Here is a 26,113-nt window from a genome sequence, read left to right as displayed (position 1 = left end):
CATGGGGTGCTAGGTTCTGTTGTTTCTGAGGTGTTCTGAGTGTAGATTCTCTGGTAGCATATGAGATTTTCAATGAGAAACCATGAATCCACTCTCATATGTTACCAGAGAATCTACACACAAAACACCTCAGAAACAACAGAACCCAGTACCCCATGGGTTAGAAACCCATGGGGGTGGTTGGTACCCTATATGCTCTGCACCACCACTTGCTCTGGGCCACCCCGGTGCCCCCCAAGTGCAGTTATGGGGCTGCTGAAACCTCCATCATTCCTTATAGGGAAGAACCTTGAAGACATGTAAACTCCATTACATCTTTAAAAATCACCCCCTGCCCAATTCATTTGAAATAATTCTGGCAGCTTCCTTGCCCCCACTGGGCACTACCACCCACCCTACTCTGCTCTGGGTCACCCCTTTCCTGCTGACGTGAAGCTATACCTTTGCTGAAACCTCCATTATTCCCTATGGGAAAAATCTTAAACTTCAAAAATTCACCAAAAATCAGCCCTTTGCCCAATTCCTCTGAAATTTGGGTGGTAGCTTCCACCCATTGGGCACTACCACCCTCACCCACTAGTTTTGCCCCAGGGCCATTTTTAAAAATCCAAAACATTTCTGATTCGGATTTTGCAATTTCGAACAAAGAACAAAATGGGGGTGTTTCGGATTGGCTGATTTTGAACAAAGAACAAAATGGGGGTGTTCCAGATTCAGGCCAAAAACAAAACAGGAAACAAAATGCACAACCCTATTTTGAGGTTGATTTGCCAAAACAGCTAGCTTTGGCCACTGTTTCGATGAATCAATTCAAGGATTTTGTGATTCGTTTCGAACTCGAAACAAATAGCAGAATCCTTTTTGTGCACATCCCTAATTTGGATTCCAACTGTGTTGTGCTGACCTCATTCTTCTTGACTAAACAAAAGAAATTAATCTAGACAGGGAGGGGGTTGTTTTGAACTTGTTGTTTTGAACAACTACAAAACAATGCCCCCCTCCTCATATTTACTCAAGCTTTACTGGTCTTTCAAGTAAGAAAAGAACCTGTGACACAATTCTAGGCATGTTTATTCAGAAGTAAGTCAAAGGGACTTACTCCGTAATGCACATCTGTAGGATTGCAGCCTTGGTCAACTAAGATAATGTAACTAGGAAGTTAAACAAAAAACACACCTTTTGAAATTACATTTATATGGCTGAACATTACATTTTTGTTTAGGAACAATACATAAACCATTAAGGCTGATGTATTTATTATTCCCACTACTGTTGGTGAAAGAATATGGAAACTTTCAGGCTACGCAGAATTCTTCATTGGAGAAAATGGACTAAGAACAGCTTCAAAAGTTATGGCTTGTGGGCAGAACAGGAAGTAAGTAACTTGCACTTCTTGTTGTCTGTGCTTGTTTGCAATGTCCAAAGGAGATGCAGACTTTCTCCTCACTCAAGAGTCCAAGCATCTCGCTGTGGAGTAAAGGAGATGAGCAGTTTATTCTTGGCCTTGACGAACTTCCGTATGGAAAACATGAAGTGCAATTCATTCTGTTTGTGAGGAAGCAGCAAGCTATCATTTTCCTAAGTATGGGTTCACCAGTGTTGCCAGGACATATTAGAGAAATATCGCTAGCTGGTGTAACCATGCCTTTATAGTCAATCCTGCCTGAGTGAAGAGCTGCACTTATCTTAGAAGTTTACATACTCTTGTATATGCATTAATCGCACATGCATTAATCGCACATGCACTCCAAGCCATTTTTGACAAAACTGAAGCTTGAAAATCCCTGCATAAATGTATTAATACTATCATTGTATTTCTCTCCTGGTTGTTTCTGTAAAGATCCTTCATGTGGAAGGAACTTGCCTAATCAGGCTCCCTTAACTATAAAGCTGACATAGAACTTTCTATACCCCTTGTTTCTTTTTGTGCTGTGTATCTTCAGTAAAATATATAGAGGAGGAGAAGCTGTTTTTCGGTTTATTGTCTCTGAAACCAGAACAACCTGCCACCTAGTTAGGATCTAGATGATGCCCTGATTACTTATTTATTGCTTATGTCTGACAGCAGCAGCAAAAACAGCTCAAGGATCAAGCTGGAGGTCAAGAGACACAAATATCTCAAACTGTGAAGATATATACTGCTTTCTCAATTTCGAAGACATTCCTGAAACATCCAGTGCTATTTTTATTGCATGCTTTTTCTATGACATTGATATTTATTTTTCCACAGAGCTTTGGAAATGTTTGCTTGGGGTCGAGGGTAACTAAAATTATGAAACTATGAAGAGCTGCCTTTTACTGAAGCCATGTCTGTACTATAAACACGAATGCTATGCTAAGCAGCTTTTGGCACAGATCTACAAGAATCAGAGTTCCATGAGGACAAAAGATAACCACATCTATCTAAGTCTACAGGGCAGACATAATCATGGCTACTGTGAAGCTTGGCCTTAGGTGGCCCTCAGTCTAAACATCCACTGCCACGAGTATAAGATTTTGAGCTTCTTTGACCGGTCACTGAAAAACTCTGTCTCTCAGAAAATATCAAAAACTCAGTAGTGTGGTAAATAAAGCGGGCATGTAGGCGTGAGGTGGGAATAAAACAACAGAGACACCAGTAAAATAGTGGAAAAACAAGAACAGGCTTACTATAATAAACTTCAGAAATTAAAAAGAACAGTACAGGAACAAACAGTTAAAAATTCAGTTAGGCGAGAGTACAATTTAAAAATCTAAAACAACAAACCACCTCATCTAAAGCCCAGCAGGTCCCAGGATGCTCAGCTCCCTCACTGCCACTTCCCCCAGCAACTTCAGCCCAACCCTACTTTACTAGTGTTCCAGCCTTCCAGCTCCCACAGCACTCTACTCCTCAGCAGCTCTCTCTCTTTTGCTGTTCAACTCTGTCCTTTTATCCCATTCCAGAGGTATACATAAACCAATCAGGGCGATTCTTCCCTCAGGCAGATAGAACCTTCTGTCTCGGGCTGGAGAAATCCAGTCAGAACACGTAGTAACCTTCCCTCCAAAACTCTACAGCACGTAACTTGCTACCTCAGACTTGGTTGCAACCTGCAGGGCTTAGAGGGAACATAGAGCAAATGAAGGAAAATAATCCACAAAACATAAAGGGAAAGAGCCATTCCTTCACGGGCACATATAAGGAGCTGACTGGATTAGGATTATTTAAGCTCTCTCTTACAGCCCTTTGGGGCCACAAGTGGATCTCCAGTTCCTGAGATTTCATACCTGGAGAAGCTAGAGATAAAACTTGATATCTTCTTCATACAAATTTATTATTTATTTCTTTAATAAATGTGTAGACCACCCATTACTGAAATCTCTAGGCAGTTGACAGCATAAAACAAACCAGGAATAAAACTTAACAGTTAAAATATATAAAAACCAGATTTAAAATATCCATAGAAACACACCAGCTAACTAAAAAGCTTGACTGAAGAGATGTGTCTTTGTTTCCTAAAAGCCAAAAGGGATAGAGCAGCTCTAAGCAGGAAGTGCATTCCACAGTCCTGGGGTAACTACAGAGAAGGCATCCCTTTGTGTCGCCACCAGATGATCTGTCAGTGCCCTCAGATGAACCTCCTGCCCTGAAGATCTTAGTAGGCAGTTAGGTTTATACTGAAGAAGGCTTAAATACCATGGGCCCAAGCCATTAAGGACTCTATAGGTAATAACCAGCACTGTTTGTATTTTCTCCAGAAACGTATTGGTAGCCAGTGTAGATCTTTTAGAATCAGAGTAATAAGGTCTCTATGGAACATCCAAGAGACCAATCTGGCAGCAGCATTCTGCACCAATTGCAGCTTCCAGACTGTGTACAAAGGCAGCCCCACATAGAGTGCATTGCAGTAGTCAAGCCTGGAGGTTACCAGCAAATATACTGCTAAAATGTACTGCTATGTGCACTCCAAGCCATTTTTGGCAAAACTGAAGCTTGTGAATCCCTGCATAAATAGAACGCATTAATACTATCATTGTATTTCTCTCCTGGTTGTTTCTGTAAAGAGCCTTCATGTGGAAGGAACTTGCCTACTCAGGTTTCCTTAACTATAAAGTTGACATAGAACTTTCTGTACCCCTTGTTTCATTTTGTGCAGAGTATGTTCAGTAAAATATATAGAGGAAGAGCTATTTTTGGAAGGGTGGTATAGAAATTGAATAAAATAATAATAATATTATCAGATACACTGCAGGAAGAATAGACTGGATTCAGGCAGAACTAGAGACGCTAGATCGTAAGTCCAGGAAAATAATGACCATCAATCATGCTCTGCACCCCCACAGTGATGTAGATAGGCTATACCTCCCTCGCAGCTCAGGTGGAACAGGAATGCTACAAGTCCATCAAACAGTAGAGGAGGAGAAAAGAGGCCTTGAAGAATATATCAAGGACAGTGAAGAAGATGCACTTCAAATGGTCAATAACAAGAATCTATTCAACACCAATGAAACAAAGCAGGCCTACAAGAAAGAACAAGTCAAGAACCGAGCAGAAAAATGGAAAAATAAGCCACTACATGGTTAATATTTGCACAATATAACTGGAAAATCAAACATCAGCAAGACCTGGCAATGGCTTAAGAATGGCAACTTGAAGAAAGAAACAGAGGGTTTAATACTGGCTGCACAAGAACAAGCACTAAGAACAAATGCAATTAGAGAAAAAGTAGAAAAATCAACAACAAACAGCAAGTGCCGCCTTTGTAAAGAAGCAGATGAACCCGTGGACCACCTAATCAGCTGTTGTAAAAAGACTGCACAGACTGACTACAAAGGAATGACAAGGTAGCAGGGATGATACACTGAAACATCTGCAAAAAATACAAGCTACCTGTAGCCAAAAATTGGTGGTGCCATAAAATTGAAAAGGTTGTAGAAAATGAAGATGCAAAAATATTATGGGACTTCCGACTACAAACAGACAAACATCTGCCACACAATACACCAGATATCAATGTAGTCGAGAAGAAAGAAAAACAAGTTAAAATAATCGACATAGCAATACCAGGGGATAGCAGAATAGAAGAAAAAGAAATAGAAAAAAATCACAAAATACAAAGATCTACAAATTGAAATTGAAAGGCTGTGGCAGAAGAAGACCAAAATAATCCCAGTGGTAATTGACGCCCTAGGTGCAATTCCAAAACAACTTGAAGAGCACCTCAACACTCTAGGGGCCACAGAAATCACCGTCAGCCAATTACAAAAAGCAACATTACTGGGAACAGCCTATATTCTGCGATGATATCTATAATAATAACAGCAACAACATTGATAATAAAATTCTGGCATCCCAGGTCCTAGGGAAGGACTTGATGTCTGGATAAAACAAACCAGTCAATAACACCTGTCTGACTGTGTAAACAAAAATAATAAGATAATAATAATAATAATAAATTAATAATAATGTACACCACTGTCTTAAAGTCACCCAGGAAATTGTGAAGTTGGAAAACTAAAACGGATAAAAAAGCATTCCTGGCCACACTCCTACTTGAAGTATCAGAGAGTGGGTTGGGTTCAGAAGTACTCCCAAACTGCAGAATAGTTCCTTCTGGGGGAGTGTAACCCCATCCAGAACAGGCAGATCTATCCTGTTTCCCAAATTGTGGTTTCCTACAGTAGCACTTTCATCTTGTTTGGATTCAGTCTCAGGTTTTTATTCCTCATCCAGCCCATTACTGCCTCAAGGCATTTAAGGAGATTATGGCATTGCCTGATGAAGATGACATGGAGAAGTAGATTTGGGTGCCATCAGCGTACTGATAACACCTTGCACCAAATTCCTTGATTACCTCTCCATCTGTCTTCATGTAGATATTAAAAAGCATTGGAGACAAAATGGAGCACTAAGGGACACCATACAAAAGTTCTTGCTTTATAAAGCAGCAGTCTCCAAGTAACACCTTCTGAAATCTGCCTAAGAGGTATGAGCAGAACCACTGCAAAGCAGTGCCCCACACCCAGTCCTCGCAAGCGATCCATAATGATACCATTGTCAATGGTATTGAAAGCCACTGAGAGATCCCAAAGGACCAACGGAGTCATGCTCCCTCTGTCAATTCCCCTTTGGAGATCATCCATCAGGCCAGCCAAAGCAGTCTCCACCCCATAACCTGCCCAAAAGCCAGTTTGAAATGGGTCTAGATAATCTGTTCCATCCAAGACTGCCTGGAGTCGAGAGGCCATCACCTTCTCAATCACCTTGGCCAACCACGGGAGATTGGAGACAGGCCTATAATTGCCTAGTTCTGAGGGATCCAGTGTCAGCTTCTTTAAAAGAGATCTAATAATTGCCTCCATCTAATAATGGCATTCTACCTTCCCTTATTTATGATTTCACTTAGGCCCTCTCCAACAATCTCCATGCTTGATAATATAAGCCATGTTGGACAAGGGTCAAGAGAACAGGTGTAGGATGCACAGTTCCATCAGCTTGTTCACATCCTCAGGAGTCATAAACTGGAACTGATCCAATATAACCAAATGGCTATACTGTTATAACCAAACTGATCCAAATGGTCTCTGAACTAGTCTAGGCATACTGGCCACAGGGATCAGCATCTCTGTGGCAGGTCTCCCACTCCTCTGACCTCATCCCAGAGATTGAGGCTAGCAAGAATGATAAATTCACATAGCTTTGACTCATGTGCTGAGTCATTAACCAGGCCCAACTTCTGTATTCTTGGGGAATGCTCAAGACCCTAATCTTCCTGGTGGCCAGAACTGTGTATTTTCAGACAAACCGACTCCTTTCTGATGGTTGGGCTCCGTTACAATGCCAGACAGTGATAAGTGCTTTCCTTTTAACTGAGCGCTAATGCATACAAATATGGACACTTACACAAAGTGTACATGTTACATATGGTCCAAAAGAGACGTAGCATTCAAATGAATGTTCCTAAATAAAGCTGTAGGTAAACGTTTAACCATATGTTTGCAAAATTTGGTAGGACCTACTTCCAGGGATACAATTGTTTCAGAGGCTGGATATGTCCTGCAGGCCTGCATCCCTGTTCTAAACAATGAGGTTGTTTCCATGGGTGGGGTGGGCAGGGAGGCTGGTGGAACTCACCTTCCCCCCAGACGAGTGCTTGACTTATCTGGGAACGTGGACCACACTTCCAGATTAACCACACTGCATGGCATAGCATGGAGCTCAAGAGGCTGGGACAGATATCCCGCAATGCACTGTGCGACATGGGCAGTGCATTGGAGGATTCCCCTAGGAGACAGGGGCTCCAGGCACCCATCTCTGTATCCACTGCGGCTGAACATAGACCCAGCAAACACATAGTCCCGGAGCCTGGGTCAAGGGCTTGCTTGAGCCATTCACCTTGGCTAAGAACCGGGCTTCAAAGCGGGGCTAGACAGAGCTGCCCCGCCAAGATCGAGCCTGGTCTCAGAGGTTCTCCCATGCAGCCTGAGTCTGGGTTTCTCTAGCCTGGGTTAGGGTCAGTGTTTCCTCTAAGGCATGCGCATGTGTGTTTAATGTCCGCGCAGTTAATTTTAGATGCCGCTCAGGCTGAATCAGGAAGGTCCCACTCTGAATGCATGTGCGCGCACACTACCTTGATACTGCCGCCCAAAACAAAACTCATTCCGCACACAGATGGAAAAAAAAAATAGAGAGAACTATGCTTAGGGTGCACATGGGAACAGCCTCACTATGTCAGAAAAAGTCAGAATCATCTCTGAGTGCCTTTTCTTGTATGATTTCCCAGAGCTCTGAAAGCTGAGGCACATTAGTTTTCTGTATTAAAAACAGAGGTAGATCCAAGCAGTGGCTTACACATAGTCACAGAGGGTGGCTTTCTTGGGGTTGGGTCTCTCTCTCTCTCTCTCTCACACACACACACACACACACCCCTACACACCTACCTGTCTTTCTTTTGCAGCTCACTTTTAGGGATGGTTAGGACTGTTCTTCTTTTCTAGTCAGGAGCCAGAAGCTGTCTTGAACTTAGTAGTGTGGGGAGCATATAAATCCTTCCGTTAAATAAGTTTGTTTACTACTGCATTCCAGCTGCTCGGTGCACAGAACACATTCTGAATCCATAAATATAAACCTGAAAGTCCAGTATATCTTGGCTTCCCTTCTGTGTGCTTTGCTACCCATGAGGCTCTCTATACTTAAACTAGGGGAGTTGTCATGGAACATGATCAAATGTTTCTCAGGGGATTAAAAGCTGTACTTTTAAAAATCCTCAAGATTGTCTTGGCATAAATTCTTATTTACTCCAATAAACTGGCTAGGTTCGAGAACCTTACATCAGCAAATATTGGGTTGATCACCCAAACTGGAGTCTCTTAAACCTATGTGATTATGTAGTTTAAACTGTGGACATAGGTGTGTTCATAACAGCTGATGCTCATTGGACTTAACTTGAATCACCTTAGTCTTTTTCTTTAATCCTGACTTGTATATCTAGGGAGCTGTGAAAAAATTGCCGAACCTGCTACCTAATCTTGTTTGGCTGTCTAAGGGAAGAATCTGCCAGTTGGCAACTTCACAGGATACATATCTGCATTCAGGAATTAATGTAAACGAAGGTCCCAGCCAAACGGAAAGTGATTTGGCACTGAAGTACATAGCCTAAGTGGGAATCAAAGGATATCCTCCTCAAGTTATCCTGATCGAGCAGACAGCCTGGGAATTTGCTTTTTACCTTACTGTTTTGACACAACATAGCAATTGTAAGTCTGGTTGACTTCTAGTTTTGATGCAGAGTAGCTTCATCCCATACAACCATGGAGCAGCTTGTGTTGTCATGTCCCATCAGCCATCAGTTTTCCTGATTGCTGTTCTTCATCATACAGGACATGGTTTCTGATGCAGCATGACATGATGTGACCATGAGGAACTGGACGCTTAAGAGCATGCCTGCCAGGGTTGCCTAGTGCCACTTCAGTCTGCCTGTAGCAGAAAGGTCAAAGATTAGAATGGAATGTTATTGCTTTGCTCTGTGGTTGGCAGGTACCAGTTTTGCTCTCGCTGGGGCATTCTGAAACTCTGAAGGGGAGAGATTAAGTTGTGTTAACCTGCTGCCTTCCAGTCAGCCCACCTCCTACCTTTAATTGGGATAGATAAAGCACCAGCTGCTATGGAATGGGTTATGTCCCCACGTTGCAGTACCTAATATGTGTGGGTGGTACTTTTGACTTCATCACCACCACTATCGTCATTATTATATTATATTATATTATATTATATTATATTATATTATATTATATTATATTATATTGAAGTGAAGTGAAGTTATGTATATTATATTATATTATATTATATTATATTATATTATATTATATTATATTATATTATATTATATTATAGTGAAGTTCTAGGATATAACCCAGAGGTGCAGATTAGGCAGCCCCCCCAAATTTTGTTTATTTGTTTAAATACATAATATGAAACAATAAACATAAATAAAACAAATATTTCTACTGTACCTTTCCCATTATGTTCCAAGGCAGCACATACACAACTGACCTTGTGGTAGCAAGCATGATTTGTCCCCTTAGCTAAGCAGGATCTGCCCTGGTTGCATATGAATGGGAGACTTGATGTATGAGCACTGGAAGATATTCCCCTTAAGGGATGGAGCTGCTCTGGGAAGAGCATCTAGGTTCCAAGTTCCCTCCCTGGCAGCATCTCCAAGATAGGGCTGAGAGAGACTCCTGCCAGCAACCTTGGAGAAGCCGCTGCCAGTCTGTGTAGACAATACTGAGCTAGATGGACCGATGGTCTGACTCGGTATATGGCAGCTTTCTATGTTCCTATGTTCCACCCCCCGCCAAAAAAAGACACATATTTATTTCTGAATTAAAATTAGAGATATTGAGGCTGTTCTCACGTGCAGCCTAACCCAGGCAAGGGAAGCCCAGCCTGGGTGAGGCTGTGCATGAGAACTGCTGGGATTGAACCCTATCCCAGTGGGGCAGCAACACCTAGTCTGGCTTTTTAGCCTGGCCTTTATCTGGGGTTAAGCCAGCACACCATTAAACCCAGCTCCCTGATCATGTGTGAGCTTGGGCTGCTTCCACAGCTGCTGTCCTGCCTAGACCTGGGAATCCCCCAATGCATCGCGCATGGTGCATTGTGGGATACCCAGAGGCCAGCCTCTGGAGCTGAACACCGCCAGGCACCGTTCTGTTCATCTGGGAGCGCAGTCCGCGCTTCCAGCAACATATGTGATCATCTGGGGGGAAGGCAAGATTTGTGCCGTCTTCTCCCTGCTCCCCTGCCTGCCTGGCCATGTGAACAGCCCCATTCTCTTGTAACTGAAATATTTTTAGAATGTAGCTGAACTATCCACCCTCAGAGGCACTCACCCTGTGTTTGTGCAAGTCAGTGTTCTGGGTATGCTTTCTTTGAGGGCAGGTAGGTAATTCTGGTGCATCTCTGCACTGGCATGACTGAATAATCAAATTGCAATTGACGTGGAGAAATGGCAGAATTCCATGCTCCTAGTGGAGGCTGATTAAAAGGAGGCAAGGACATTAGAAACTCAGCAGGCTGCCTTTTCTGTGCTTGGGAGCTCTGGGCTCAGAGGAGCCTTTACATATTTAATTAATATATCATTAATTTTTGTGGCATGTCAGTATGGCCCAGGCACCACACACTTTGGAAACTGTTGCTTTAGACCAGGGCTGCTCAACTTTGGCCCTGCTACAGATGTTGGCCTACAACTCCCATAATCCCTGGTTCTGGGCCACTGTGGCTGGGGATTATGGGAGTTGTAGTCCAAAAACAACTGGAGGGCTGAAGTTGAGCACACCTGCTTTAGACACAGTATTCTTTGAGGCCAGGTGTCTGTCCTGTGGAGATTTCAAAATGTCATCTTAAAATGTATGCAATAATTACTTTGGAATTTTAAACACTTTCTCTCTGCTTTTCTCTTTTACTGAGAGAGAAGCAAAAACATGGAAAATTGCCATGGGAACAAATAGTTTTAAAAACACACCCCTCTTCTAGATCTTTGATTTAATTGGCAGAACTGTTATCAGTGTGATACAGAAACTGTGGAGAAATAAGCAGAGACATTCCTCCACCTTTTGGAGTGGGTGGTAAAGTGGAGACCAATTAAAACTTTGGCAGTTGCTATTTGCAGGATGTACATTTAAGATTTACTTTTATTTATATTTCTAACTTTAGTCCGTTATGAGCATATGTGATACATAATAATATTTAAGCAGTTTTAATGATTTTAAAATTAGTTTTCTGTTAATATTTTATTTTACATTTTAAATTGTTTGAATTTTTATTGTAAACTGCCCTGAGCCACTCTAGGATGAGTGGTAATGAAATCAGTAAAAAGGAAAAACTCTGTATATAAATACAGATTATCCATTGAAGTCAAACAGCAGCACTTCTGCATTATGAATATGGAGAATAACTGCAAAAACTACATGAGAGAGGGTATAATGCAGTGGATATTGGAACGGGATGATCTGGGTCATATCTCCACTCAATCCTGAATCCTATGGGATGGTCTGGGACCTGTCACTTGATCTCATCCTAACCTACCTCACTGGTCAATGGGATTGGGGGTTAGGTTCCCAGAGGCTTAAAAACCACTTTAAAAAGTCAAAAGGGTTGAAAATAATTGAAACAAAATGCCCTACTGTGTTTTGCAGATTTGTAGCTGTCCTGCAATGCCTCCAAAATTCTGAAATCACCATTTCCCCATAATTCCTCATGGGAAATTAAAACAAAAACAAATGAGCCACAAAATGGCTCCGTTTGAGAAAATGGTGGCCGGAAATGACCTCGGAGGATATGCACCCGTGGATATGCAGAATTAACCCTTTAAAAACCATTTCTCACCGTGTATACTGAGTTCGGGTGTCAATAACCCAACCGTGGATATGTAGAAGCACGGATGCCAGGTCCGTGGATGGCGAGGTTTTCCTGTATTGTGAAACTACATCTACATGTAAAATAATCCCCACGTATGTTCCCAAAGAGAAAATGGCACTTTTAAAATTGGTGACTCTCTTGTATTTAGCAGGTGAAAAGCAACTGTGCTTATTAAGCCCAGCATAGTATCTCCTCCAACAGCGCTTTCCAGTGTCTACCTTTTGCTTTCTTATCGTGAGGCCTTTGGGGACAGGGAACCATTTTCTCATAAGGACTTTCAGTATATAAATTGTTTTGAGAACTTCTTTTTTCAAAAGAACAAAGTGGTATACAATTATTATTATTTTATTGACGCTGGGCACACTAAAAATGATTTATGCACACAATGGTGGAAAAGCCACTCTCCCTTTTCCTCTGGAGCCCACTATGACAAATATGTCCCCAAGGGGAGGCACAGTGGGCTCCAGAGTGAAGGGGAGATTGGCAAAAATCAGTTCTCCCCTTTTGCGCACACAAAATGTTTTTTGGTATCTGCAACTTTAGTCTAGATGCTGGATATTGTTGATTATAATAATGCATCCCAGCATAGTGTCACCCTTAGGTGGCTGTTGGTGGTGTTTATTTTCAGGCGATGAGCCTTTTTGGAATAGGTAACTATCTTCTCATTCCTTTTTCTATGTAAACCATTTTGTGAAATTTTTCATTGAAAAGCAGCTTTTGAATAATCTTACTAGCAATAATATCATGGTGTGATAAGTTTCAAGCAACTTAATGCTCCACTGTGTTTAAATGAAGAAATTCCATTTTCACAACCATGACTTACATACTGGTGACATCCAGCATGCACATGTGGAAGAAAGAATGCAAGGCCTGTCCAATAACACTAGCAACTCAGGTGGTCATGTGAGACAGCAGTGTTTGTGGGGCACTTTGCAGTATTCCAGTTAATGCTGTGCATCCCTCTCAGTTCACACTTCACCATATCTGCGCTGAGAACGTTTTCTGCAACATTTCAAGTGATCCTGAGTGGCACATCTCAGATTGCACTGCCCAGCCATTTGGACCAATCTTGGGCTATCCCTGACAGAACAGAACATAAAGTCTTACCAGTTATTTGCTCACTCCAGTATCCTGTTTTCAGCAAAGAGCAGTACTGGATCCCAGTAGTACTGGAGAGGCTACAAAGCATCTCAGCTAGTCTTATGATCTCCATACATTGCACTGAGCCATAGAAGAGATATTTAATTATTTACCTACCTGAGTTTAATAATCTGGTTAGGCTGATTTAGGACTGGTTCACACACGCACATTATTCACAATGACTGCAACATCACATAGTGATTTGCACAATATGAATGAGCCATCACCGAGCAAACCACTGGCAGAATTTCCACTTACTTTAAATACATTTCTGTTAAATGATGTTAATTCACACATTTAGCTGTGAGTCTTCACTTGTCAACTAAATGATGAGAAATCAGATATTGGTGTGAACCAGTTAGGATCTGCAGAGTTGGGCCTGTAGAGTTTATGTAATGTAACAATAGAATCTCTGGGTTTTTTTCTGGCAACTGAGCCACAATGAAGATAGTATAAATGCATATATTTTGGTGTGAGAGTGAGTGAGCAATTTCCCACTAAGAAAAATCTAATACATAGCATTTGCACATCCAGGAATGGGTCTTTAGGGTATGATTGTGAAGGATGCATGTATTCTGTATATGGTTTCCTGCTATACGCTTCTATTTAGGAAAGTGTCAAATTGCTTTGACCCTCCTGTGAACTATCCCCCTCATATGTTCCCAGGTCCACTCTACTGAGTAAGCATCTTTCTTAATAAACAAGAGATAATGTTATCTTGATGCAGACTGATTAGGCAGGAGGAGATAACGGCTTTGTGGATAATCTGCTGGTACCTGTCACCATTAAAGTTCCTGATTATACCCAAATAAACTCTTCTCCAAGGTGATTAACGACAATCAAATTATATGAAGAGAAACAGAAGCATGGTGAAAGGAGATGGAAACATCTATCTTTTCTGTAATAGGAAATGAATTTACCCCATTCTGATTTTGGTGATGCACCTAGAATGCCACTTAATTATGCCATCTGTGCATCAGCAAAAACATGCAGACTGACATCCTTAATATCACCTTTTCCCATTGGAACACTCTACCATTGCTGACCCACCAGAATCTAAATATGAGCTTCCTTTGGGAGTGTGGTAACCTAAGAACTTACAGCTTAAGCTAAAAAGTAGGGAAAGGTGAAAGAAGTTCAATTTGATGAAAAGTTGTTTGGTGTGTTGTTTGTTTTTCTTTTTGTATTGTTTCTGTTACCATCCCAAGGCTTTCGGATCTGGTGATATATCCATGTAAATAAATAAAAAAATTGGTTCACAATGTCTAACAAGTTTCAGCGTGCCACAACGTGCCATATTTTATTTTAAAATATGTACTGCTAAGGACATTTCTGTTTAGAGAAAGCAACAGGGATAAAGTGGCACTGAAGAAATGGCACAATAGAGATTGTGTCTGCTTTACTAGTCCTGCAGCCACCTCCCCTTTCTCTGTGCAATGTATGAAGATGGGGAATGAATGTAGCTAAACATTGGCGCACTGTGTATTGACATCTCCCAACACCCCACCCTGATCTTAGTAAAGGTAAAGTTGTGCCCTCGAGTCGGTGGACCTTATTATTACATTTATATCCCGCTCTTCCTCCAAGGAGCCCCGAGCAGTGTATTACATACTTAAGTTTCTTTTTCACAACAACCCTGTGAAGTAGGTTAGGCTGAGAGAGCAGTGACTGGCCCAGAGTCACCCAGCTAGTATCATGGCTGAATGGGGATTTGAACTCGGGTCTCCCTGGTCCTAGTCCGGCACTCTAACCACTACATCACGCTGGCTCCTTAGTAGACATGCTTTAAGTTGGGCAATAAAATAAAACAATTAATCTTGTTGCCTCGTTTTAATTGAGCTTTTGTCCATAGTATTTTATTCTGCATGTAGGAAGTAGAATGCATTTATTAAAGAAAAACTTGCTTGTGCTTTCCTAGTTAACTATAACGCATACTGGGGAAAGGAAATGGCTAAACAATGCAAACATCATTGGACTTGGAGTTGTTAAAGGTGTCAATAGTGTTCACCAATACATTGCATTAGTGAGCATTTCTGCTACATTTATGTTAAGTGTAGCTGGGGGGAGGCAGGAGAGATCATTTCCTTTGCATCATTTCCTTTGCTCCTTCTCCCACCCCAACTACAGCAAATAAAGGATGTATCACAATTGCCTTACCAATACTGCAAAATCAGTGAACCACTCTATGATGAGAGAGACCTGTGAACAGTGTTCCAGTGCTGAGATTTATTTTTCCATTGAATTGCAGCTGATGGTGGGGGGTAAAAATCTGATTGGAGCAGTGGTTGTGGGGGAGGGGTTTCCCTGCAGCTATTTTCCAAATCAAAATTGCTGCCAGTTCCAGCTCCTTTTTCCTCCACAGACAGAGTTCCAGATTGTTAATTACCCTTGTAGACACACATGTGGAATCTCAAAAGAGGGGGAACAAGGTCATGTTCAGTTTGGCCCTAATTAGATTCAGTGCCAGGATCTGACTCCCCCCAGTGGCCTCTTCGTGCCTTCAGTTGTCTGTGCACAATGAGTGGTCAGACAGAATTCTTCCCTCTCTCTAGGGATCTGCATGTCCACTTAGGCTGATGTGTTGCTTTTAATAGACCCACCCACACTGTGGTGAGATCAGCATTTGACCCGCACTGTTCCTGTTATCTAGCAACAACTGTGTCGCTTGCAAAGTCCCTCCTACACAGCCCAAACTGGTAGGTCCAGACTGCTGCTGCTGCTGTTGGGAAGAGCAGTTTTTAACTTACTAGTAACCACCTGATGGCACAGCGGGAAAGTAACTTGCCAGGGAGCAAGAGGCTGCTGGCTCGAATCCCCGCTGGTATGTTTCCCAGACTATGGGAAACACCTATATCGGGTAGCAGTGATATAGGAAGGTGCTGAAAAGCATCATCTCATACTGCGTGGGAGGAGGCAATGGTAAACCCTGCCTGTATTCTACCAAATAAAACCACAGGGCTCTGTGGGCGCCAGGAGTCGACACCCGGCACAACTTTAGGGGAAAGAGTAGCATTTCACCCCCAGGAGTCTGAGGGATAGTTCATACATGCATATCCATTATGCAATTACTTCAGCATGAAATGTGACTTGAATGTGTGAATAAGCCAGAGGAAGTGTTCTTACTTTGTATGTTGTGCCCAGGTAGACCGAAAGCAGCATGAATCTCTCTTATTTTGCTCCCAGCCTTTTTATTGATATTTTGAATGGTTTGAATCTGAGCATTGATGCATCCTGCTTTTTCGTTTTGTCTTGCTTATCTTTATGAATTGTTTCTTCAGAATCTGTGTTCTATTGATTTCTGCATTAAGTATTTTTATATAGAAGCATCTCAAACATTTTATCTATAAACTAGTGTGTCTTACTGCACACAAATGATTGTATATGAAGGTGAAAACAGAGTGGAAGTGCTCCGTTTTAAAGTAGTAAAAACACAGGTTTTGCTATACTTGTGTCCCATTTTCATTATGGAAGTTGAATATTTTGCTGGGAGGAATACAAGCAAATTAAACGCATAGTTTCATCAAGGATATTTTTCTCACTTGGTCAAACATCTAACATCTTTGCTCTTTTGTATTATATTTGAACTCCAACTCACCCTGCATTTAAGCAGGCTTCCAGGTGACTTGCTGGTTCAGGAACTATGGCCATAAAGAGAGTGCATCAGAGTGTTCATCAGAGTCTATCTGCTATATCACTTTCTGTGGGATGTCTGTTCAAATGCCAATCCCCATGCACATTCTGATTCAGTCACTCATGACTAAATCCTTTTTTAAGCACAGCTAGAGCTGCATTGGGATGTTGGTCTATTGCCAGTAAATGATTTGAGCTACCTTTTCTAACATACATTAATTTTTGTCTAATTGTTTCTTTCTTTTTATCTGCTTAATTCCAGATGGGATACACACCATTACATGTTGGCTGCCACTATGGAAACATAAAGATAGTTAATTTCCTCCTGCAGCAATTTGCAAAAGTTAATGCCAAAACGAAGGTGAGAGTCCACCTTGCTCACACACACCTTCGTTTTACTTCTTCATTTGCTTTCTGGGCTTTTTGAAGGGAAAGCAATCCTTTTTAAAATGTCTTCTTCCCTTTTTCTATGTTGCTTAGAATGGCTACACCCCCCTACACCAAGCAGCTCAACAGGGACACACCCATATAATCAACGTCTTGCTCCAGAACGGTGCATCACCCAATGAACTCACTGTGGTAAGAGAGATGCAAGAGAAATGTTTTTCTTGGCAACAGCTTTTCTAGCCTTTTTATTCTTTCCCTCTGGCAACCACTGCTGTCTACTTTGACTGATTATCTTGGTTTAGTAGAAGTCCAGTGGGAAAATGGTGGGAGTATAATGGCACAGCCAGATGATTTCCGTGTGTGTGTGTGTGTGTACTCAACATACACACTGTTGTGCCACAGAAGCATAAGAGTGCATGTTTGCCTGCAACAGTGACTAACTGGAACAATTTAAGGGTTAGGGATCATTCATCTTATGCTTTCTCCAAGAAATAATCTCCCCAATGTATTGTGCATGGCAAACCGATTCCCAGTTCTCCTTGTATGTGAAGAAAGCAACTCAGCTAGATACTGCTCCTACTTTGGGTTGCATATCTTCTAGGTCCATGAAACCTTGAAGCTTTGCATAGTGCCTTTCTCCATCTTCTCTTTGTATACAGAAGCTTCACTCATTGTGTGACAATCATGTTTTCCGCAGCTATGCTGAAATTACAACAGTGTTCCTTACAGCACATACATATTATATGAAGGGCAGATGTGATTATACACCAGGATGTCCTAATGGACTGTGACTCTCCAGTGTATGTACACTGCATTGGTCCTTCATGCTTTGTATTTGCTGCAGAGAACATGGGTGTTATACTGGTACAGCTGTAGCAAACGCAATTGCCACATAGAATGTGAAGTGGCCCTCAGTCATTATGCTCCTTATTCCACACCTGTTGTAGAAAGGTGGTGTCTGATGAAAATTGGGGTATACCTAGAGTACAAATCTAAACTTATCAACAATCATTTCCTCAGCAGTGGGAACCCTGGGAATTGTAGTTCTCTAAGGAGGCATTTTCAGTCCTGTCACCAAACTACAATTTCCAGTATTCTTTGGGGAAAGCTACGGCAGTTAAAATGCCATAAAACCATAAATTTGTAGTATAGATTGGACCTTAGGAAGGTCTTTAAAATTTTGTTTTCTTCACAACTTTCTGTTCTGAGTTCTTCCAGAGTATCCTTAGCATTGGAACTCACTTGGATGTATGGGATTGTTCATCCACTTTTGAAGCTTTTAGTACATAATAGTTTCAGACTGAGCATTGATTCCCCAGAAACCTGCATGCACATTTCAACTCTAAGTCTGGGGAGTGGATTCATTGCTTTGGGGCAAACTGCAAGTGTAAGCAAGCTTTATGTGTTCCTAGGGGTGGTCTAAGATACAGCACCTGAAGTGAGCACCAAATGTTGCCTTGCCCCACCTTTGCAAGCTTTGAAAGTGGTACACAGGGGGCCAGGAAGGAAGGTTGTCACCAGCCGCCTCCTCATCTCTCTGTGCTTCCTGCAAACTTTGCAAGTAATGTGAGGAGAGGTGCTCCTTTCAAAGCTTGCATGGATCAGATTGGACTCGAAGAGCTGCTCTGATGGCAGCAGTGGTGGTACTGTGCTGCCCTGCTGATTGCCTCAATAATCTCCCACCTGAGACAACAGCCTCACCTTGTCTCATGAAAAGACCACCCCTGCATGTTCCATTTGCCTCTAATAAAATGCTCCAGTGCCAACTTCATATTGTGTATTAAGAACAGTTTTAAACACATTTTATCAAATATAAGTGAGCGGTGCCTTGATATCTATGCGGCTTTCGATCTTGTTAACATAAATCAATTTTGATTAACTTTTCCATTGTTTAGAATGGAAACACTGCCCTTGCCATTGCTAAGCGACTTGGCTACATTTCAGTTGTTGATACTCTGAAGGTAGTGACAGAAGAAACTATGACAACAATTGTAAGTATGACTGTATTTCAATAGTAAATGTAATATCAACATTTTTTTAGAAAGAAACCAGAGATACATTTGATGTAATACAATCAAAATTACATCAGAACAGGCTGAGCAACTTGCCTTCAATGTATAACAATAAATGCTTGTTATAACCCTGATCCCCCTCATTAATTTGTTTTAGAATATAATGTTTCTAGAACGTAATATTTAGAAATAAATTTGAAATCAGAACAGCAAAACTTCTCCGTGGGATCTTCAGTGCTGAGGAAGTTGCCTACCTCTGATTTAGGCCAAATATTTTATTTGTATAGATGATGGGCCATGACAAAAAGGAAATGTAGGATCAAATGCAAATCAGGGTTGCAAAGGATCTACATGAAAACAAATGTAAAATAGCAACTAGAGTACAAACTCTTCAGGGCAAATAATACGTACTACAATTAGTATCTCAAAGCCTATAGCCAAAGATTTGCTCATATTTCCAGTCAAGATGTGAACTTCATCCTTCTTCATTTTGTGGGCTGCGGCCATGTGCATCTCTCTTCTCTGCCTGTTTTCTTTTCCAGCTTTTCTTCTCCTCCTGGACTTCTCCTTTTTTGGCTTTCCCCACTTCCAGGTCCCCTTCCCTAGCATCCTCCTCTCTTTGCCTTCTGCATTCTCAGCACCATGCTCCTTCTGTTCCTCTTCCTTAGCCTCAGTTGTCTCCCTGCCTCTTCTTTAAGACCAATGTGGCTTCTCTGCTCCTTTGTGAAATTAGGAAAGTGCAGCCACTCACTGTCAGCTACTTCACTATCTTCATTCCCTCCACTACCATAGAAATCCTTTAACACAATTCAGTGGATTTTTAAAAAATCACCCTGAGATTTTATATAGGGCATTATATAAATATGACAAATTAAACAAACAAAGGGCCAGATATTACCTTAGGCCTTTATTGTCTTTATTGTTTGTAGAACCAAATTGGATGTAATGGGGCAGCCAGGAGTATAGCTAGGGGAGAGAGGGACCCTGTTCACCCCTCTCCCTGGCTGCCCCTTGGAGCGAGGGAGATAATGAAGAAAATAGGGAGGAGTGGAGCTGAGGGTTCCTCAGGAGCCAGGTTCTTTGAACCCATCTGCTCAATTGTAGCTACACCCCTGGGGGCAACCTTCCTCATATTTGCCCCATTCACTTATGAAGGGGGTAGAAGTCTATTCTTTCCAAGAACAGAAATGTACAGGACAGAGGATAGAACCCCACTCGATCCATGTCTGACCTCACTGGAATCCATTGCTTGAATCAGTTTGTTCCCAGCCCAGCTCCAACACCAGATGTGTGCTGCACTGGGGAAAATGTCCAGCATAACCCATTCTCGTTCACCACCATGTTGTCCCCAAACCAAGAATACTGCTGCTATGCTGAGCATGCTCAAGCACCACATGCAGCAGTTTGGGAAGTAGCAGGCTATCAGATGCTCTAAGGTAGTACATCGGATGACCCAGGTTTGTAGTGAGTAGTCTTGTGTGGCATTGGTCCATGTGGCATTTCCTACCTCTTTGCAAGCTGCAGGAAGGGTACCTTTTAGACTCTCCATGGTTTCATGCTACAGTGCTGCATTAACATTCACAGTTCTAGAGTATGTGGGCAAAGCTAATTGTGCTGGTCCTTTTCACTGTCCCTTACCCGTGTTTCAGACTGGATGATTATTTTGTGGAAGGCCCCTGCAAATTACTCTTCCCATGTTAAATTGTAAAAGAACTATAGTCTATAGCTTTCAAAGTTAACACTCACATCAAGTAGGTAAGCAAAACCTAGTGTAAATGAAAGGAAGCTGAAATGTATTACAGAAAGAGTTGTAGTAGTAGTATAGGTGCTTTAAAAAACAAAACCCTCTCTGTTTACTAGCTGCTTACCACACCCATGAAACTTCTTAATTCTATTATGCAAAGAAATGTGAGAACAACTCAGGAGCTTAAAATCATACAGGTCACCCAAGAAAGATAAATTGTTGTTTGCTTTGGGGTATTTTGGATCAGTTCCAAATCACATTTCTTAAATAAGCTTGGGCAACAGGAAAAACCACTGACAAGAGAAGCTAAAATGTCATTATTTTTTAAATCACAAAATTTTTATCATGCTAAAGCAAAAATGCTACACTATGCTGGAGGAACTTGGGTCAATGCCACCACAGGCCACAACTTTCCAGCAGTGGTGGAATGGCTATTATTACTATGCTGATGGCCAATCCAACCCAAGAAAAAGAAATAGAGAATCTAGTTTTCCACTGCAGGAAGCAGGTAGTTGTTAAAGGGGGTCAATTCATCTAACATGTATCAGCATACAACATAGTTGCTGTTTTCATGTTAAACTGCATAGTCTATGGGCCAGAAGGTTTGTTTGGTACAATTTCAGTGAACAAATGGTAGTGTTTTTTGGATTGCTTATGATCTTAGCAATAGGGATGTGCACAAAATTCACATGAATAGATTTGAATTTGAATCACATTTGAATTGATTCAATTTGGAACCATCGAACGGAGTGGAGATTCATTTGAATTGATTTGAATTCGATTTGAGTTTGGGCAAATTTTAATTGATTCAAATGGACCTCCACTCTGTTCTCTGGTTCCAAATCAAATTAATTTGTGTGAATTTTATGCACATTCCTACCTAGCAAATTGAAGATAGTGAAAATCTTAGCTAATTGAACGGAAATTCTTCACATTTCTCTCTACAGCTGGCTTGTGCCACCCATATAGGTATGAGAAAAGTGTGTTTCTCTAACAGTGCTCATTTCAATCATCAGTCTTTGCCATTTATTCAAAACTTGCCATGTCATGGATCTCTGCAAACCATGTTTTGGGAGGGGAATTGGTCTTTTCAATATGTTAGATTATACAACTCAGTAATGCCATGATGTAGCAGATTTAACCCAGCCTTTGTCTCAAAGCAAACTCACGTGAGGGGAAGAAAAATGCTGAATCATTCCCTCCATGTTTGCTCAACAAAGGCTGTTCCTTTAAACTTAAACTGCTTCTTCAGTAGTGCTGCTATCACACCAACTTTTTAACAGAGTTCATCCCCCACCTGGTGTGGGCAAAATTTCAGGGAAACTCTCCTTCTCTTTACCAATGGAAAAGCACACAAACCCCTCCACGTGCAGCTTCCACATGGTGAGAAAACCTGGTAGTGAGTTGCTGAGCAATCAAACTTGAGACGTGTTTGCACCAGAGTAAAACCCCTTTTCATGAGTTAAATATCCACTCAGAGGCAGGTAAAATACAAAGAACAAAAAGGGAAAAGCTTTATTCAAAATACTACAGACTGCTTCTGTATGAGGCTTCCTCAGGTAAAACTTCCTTTAGTTACAGGTAAAAGAAACAGTCTGTAGTTGCAATAATACTTCAAAAAGCACCCCAGTTGCAAGGAACAGGGATATAGGAACCTTTAAAAGCCCCTTTAAGTTACAGAGACTTTTGCAACACTGTTAGAGCACCCTGGATGGACTTGGGCCCAGGTTTAACATTTCTTATGTTACAGATAAACAAACTTAGAGCAGTTGTAAAGATCTGCAAAGCACACCAAGAGAAAGTAATCTAACGTGAGCTAACAAACTGTTCCCTGGCTAAACCCTTCAGAAGCCAAAAGCCCTGGCTTCCTTCCCCCTTGAACTTACACCAAATTCCAGGAGAGAATTCAAGCTTCCTGCAATCATGTCTCTCAAGGATCTGCAGATGTCCTTCCATGAGATAATTCTCCAGGCTAGCTGTTAACCACGAGGCAGCAAAACTCCTTTGCTGCTCACTAAGCCTTCTGCTCGTCCTCTCTCATCTCCCGCCTAACTCCTTCTGAGACAAAGAAACCCCTCTCTTCCTCTCTCATGACCTTCAAGGTCCCATCCACCATGTGCTGAGTAGCTGATCCCTAGCCTGTCAGTCAGGAACAGGGTACACTTCCAGTTCACTCTTTAGAGGAAAGGAAAGGCTGTTATTGGCTGATCTTTACACATGACTTTAAGCGTTGCAAGCCACCCAGAGAATGATTTGTTATGAGGTAGCTAACAAATAAAGATAATGATGATGAAGACGTATAACCCCTGTGTTTCTTTTTAGAATGTGAGTCCCTTTGGGACAGGAACCCATCTTCTCATTATTTTTGCTTTGTCAATTGCTTTGAGAATTTGTTTTTCTGCTCGTGCAGTAGTTAAGAGAAGGGATTAGGAACAAGGACGTCCCTGGTTCAAATGCTGCTACATCCTTGACTCAGATAGTGTTCTTAGGTGAGATTAGTCTCTTAGCCTCATTCCCCTAATGACAATGTTTATATATATATTTTAAAATATGAGCGCTTAGAAAAAATCACTTTATAAATATTAATCAGTAGTAAAATTGGCTGGCATATTGATAAAAATTATTCAAAGTAGCCCCATTGGAATTAAAATGACAAGTTAGGCAACACCTAACTCGTTCTTTTAATTTCAGTGGGACTACTTTGAGTAATTTTCCTCAGTATGACAGCCAATGTTATTTCTTACGAAAACGATTTGCAACTTTAGTCTGAAAAGATGAATCTTTGTCTTTAACAGACAGTCACAGAAAAGCATAAAATGAATGTACCAGAAACTATGAATGAAGTTTTAGATATGTCTGATGATGAAGGTATGTATACTGGATCTTCTATTTATTTTTTCCATATTTGTTGTGGCATAAACTTAAACATTGTTATTCACTAGGCAGATTTTTATTTGTTTCTATTAAAATGGTGGCCTTAAATTGTTTTGTTGACATTAAAGAGTTTTCATTTTTAATTGATTAACATTTTGTTCACTTAAATCATGCAGTTCGTAAAGCGAATGCTCCTGAAATTCTCAGTGATGGTGAATATATTTCAGATGTTGAAGAAGGTATTTCTGATTTGGGTTTTTTGTACTGCAGTGAGAGCTGCCCTTCAACATTTTCATTTTCTGTCCTGACTTGACAAATCGAAGCTGCATATACACAGCCACTAGAACCAGGGGTCATCCCATGAAACAAAGTTGGGGAATTTAGGACCAACAAAAGGAAGTACTTTTTCACACAGTGCATACTAAATCTATGGAATTCTCTGCCATGAGATGTGGTGATGGCCGCTAGCTTGGATGGCTTAAAAGGGGGCTTAGACAAATTCATGGAAAACAGGTCTATCAGTGACTGACTGTTAGTCTGGTGGCTGTAGGCCACCTCCAGCCTCAAGAGGCAAGATGCCTCTAAATACCAGTTGCAGGAGAGCAATAGCAAAGGAGAGGGTATGCCTTCACTTCTTGCTGTGTGCTTCTTAGGGGCATCTGATGGGCCACTGTGGGAAACAGAATGCTGGGCTAGATAGGCCTTGGGCCTGAACCAGCAAGACAGTTCTTGTGTTCCTAACTGCTATATTCCAGGCAAAAACTCAACGGAGTTGATGCACTCATTCCTTGACAGTAGTCTGTCTCTCTGTGTACACTCTGGGTATGCTTATTGAAAAGGCATTTAAGAGAATCCTGGCATTAGATCTAAGCTCGAGTCGCAAATGCTATATCCCCACAACACTTTTGAAAGAGTGTCATGAGAGTTATCCTGAAGCTCTGAAAAGGTTTCTTCACCTGTATGAGTTGCATAGAAAAAACATTGCATTAGGTCAGGGGTTCTCAAACTTGGGTCCTCAGATATTGTTGAACTACTACTCCTATCATCCCCAGCCACAATGGCCTTTGGCCACTGTGTCTGGGGATGATGGGAGTAGTAGTTCAACAACATCTGGGGACCTAAGTTTGAGAAGCCCTGCATTAGGTGCAGCTTGTTTTGACACTCTGGTATTGTGAAGGAAATGCTATTTGTGATCCAGTTCTCTTTTCTGTCAATGTTGAACAGTATAAGAATCGTCTCAGTTCAGGTAATCTATCCTGAAGAACTTATCAGCAAAAGCAGTTCAATTGTTTAAACATATTGGCAGGAAAGATATCAGGAGCTGTCTTATACTGAGTTGGACCATTGGGCTGTATAACCAAGTACGATCTTTTTTTTATTCACAAAAACTTTACAAAGTTCCAGGCAGAGTTTTTCCTCAGCATTGCTACCTGAGATACTTTCAACTGAAGATATACAAGTACTTAAACCTGGGACTTCCTGCATGCAAAGCATATTCTTTACCAATAAGCTGTAGCAATTTATTCAAGACAGCTTATACTTTACGTGTTCGGAGCCAAAAAATAACTATGACTGCTGGTTGACTTCAATACAAAGGCTGTGTATATGCAGCTGACTTCTCTTTGATTAACTTCTTTATTAATTCTCTTAGTAATAATTGTGCCTTCATGCACACGATACTTTCCATAATTATTACAATTACTGAGGATAACCCTCTGATTTTGTCTCGATTTCTTTCTTCACTGTTTTAATCAAATCCCCATTAACCTTCTTGGGGTATTCTCCTACGTAACTGCTGCTAAAAAAAAAAAACAGTTTGCATATTACAATTTTAATCAAACTGATCAATGTGGTGCATATGAAAATATTGTTGAAGAACATCGATAGACGCTTTTCAACAGAGAATAAACATGGAAAGAGCACAAAGGCACTGCTTTAATATACAGTGTGGTTGTGCACATGACCTCCTGGCCACTGCTCTAGATGGCTGCAGGGAAGGAAGGAGCTCACCTGCCTTCCCAGTGGACAAGCAGTGGCCGTTCTTGCCTTCGCTATGCCATGTGCCCACACTAGCAGCAGCACAGCAAAGGTAAGAGCTGGGAGTGGGAGGACTTCCTCCTCCTGCATCTCTGCATGCCTCGTGCCATGAGCACAGCAGCTGCTTGCATTAGAGCAGCCGCTACGGAAGGTGCGGCCGCTCCTCCCCCACCCCCAGCTTGCTGCTGGAAATGGCGGCAGGCCAGGGGGAAGCTTTTTGACCCGGCAGCGATTGTGCACATGATCGCCTGCTGAGGTTAAATGAACCTGAGGTTTATTTAACAGCTGGGTCAAAAAGTCAGGCTAGTGGGGGCGGAAGCACCAGGCTTGGGAGCAGTCCCGGTGCTCCATACGAGCAGCCATGCCCAGGCTTGGCTGCCCTAGCCTGGGTTAGGTTGCTTGTGT

General features: G+C 41.6%; 1 protein-coding gene across 34 annotated transcripts in view; it reads left to right on the top strand.

Annotated features, from left to right (window-relative positions):
* ANK3 (ankyrin 3) overlaps positions 1-26,113 on the top strand; it is a 661,543-nt gene that overhangs the window by 505,340 nt on the left and 130,090 nt on the right. For 25 of the 34 annotated variants that reach the window (XM_053306987.1, XM_053306988.1, XM_053306997.1 and 22 more), the window contains 5 exons: positions 16,917-17,015; positions 17,135-17,233; positions 18,937-19,032; positions 23,593-23,665; positions 23,848-23,910. In XM_053306987.1, coding sequence (XP_053162962.1) covers positions 16,917-17,015; positions 17,135-17,233; positions 18,937-19,032; positions 23,593-23,665; positions 23,848-23,910 — 430 coding nt within the window. The remainder of the gene's footprint in view (positions 1-16,916; positions 17,016-17,134; positions 17,234-18,936; positions 19,033-23,592; positions 23,666-23,847; positions 23,911-26,113) is intronic. The other 9 variants (XM_053307003.1, XM_053307000.1, XM_053306999.1 and 6 more) reach the window with 1 other exon arrangement.

The sequence above is a fragment of the Hemicordylus capensis genome, chromosome 3 (assembly GCF_027244095.1).
Source record: "Hemicordylus capensis ecotype Gifberg chromosome 3, rHemCap1.1.pri, whole genome shotgun sequence".
Taxonomy (NCBI): domain Eukaryota; kingdom Metazoa; phylum Chordata; class Lepidosauria; order Squamata; family Cordylidae; genus Hemicordylus; species Hemicordylus capensis.
Note: the sequence above shows the minus strand (reverse complement) of the source record. Positions and strands in the feature narration are given on the sequence as shown.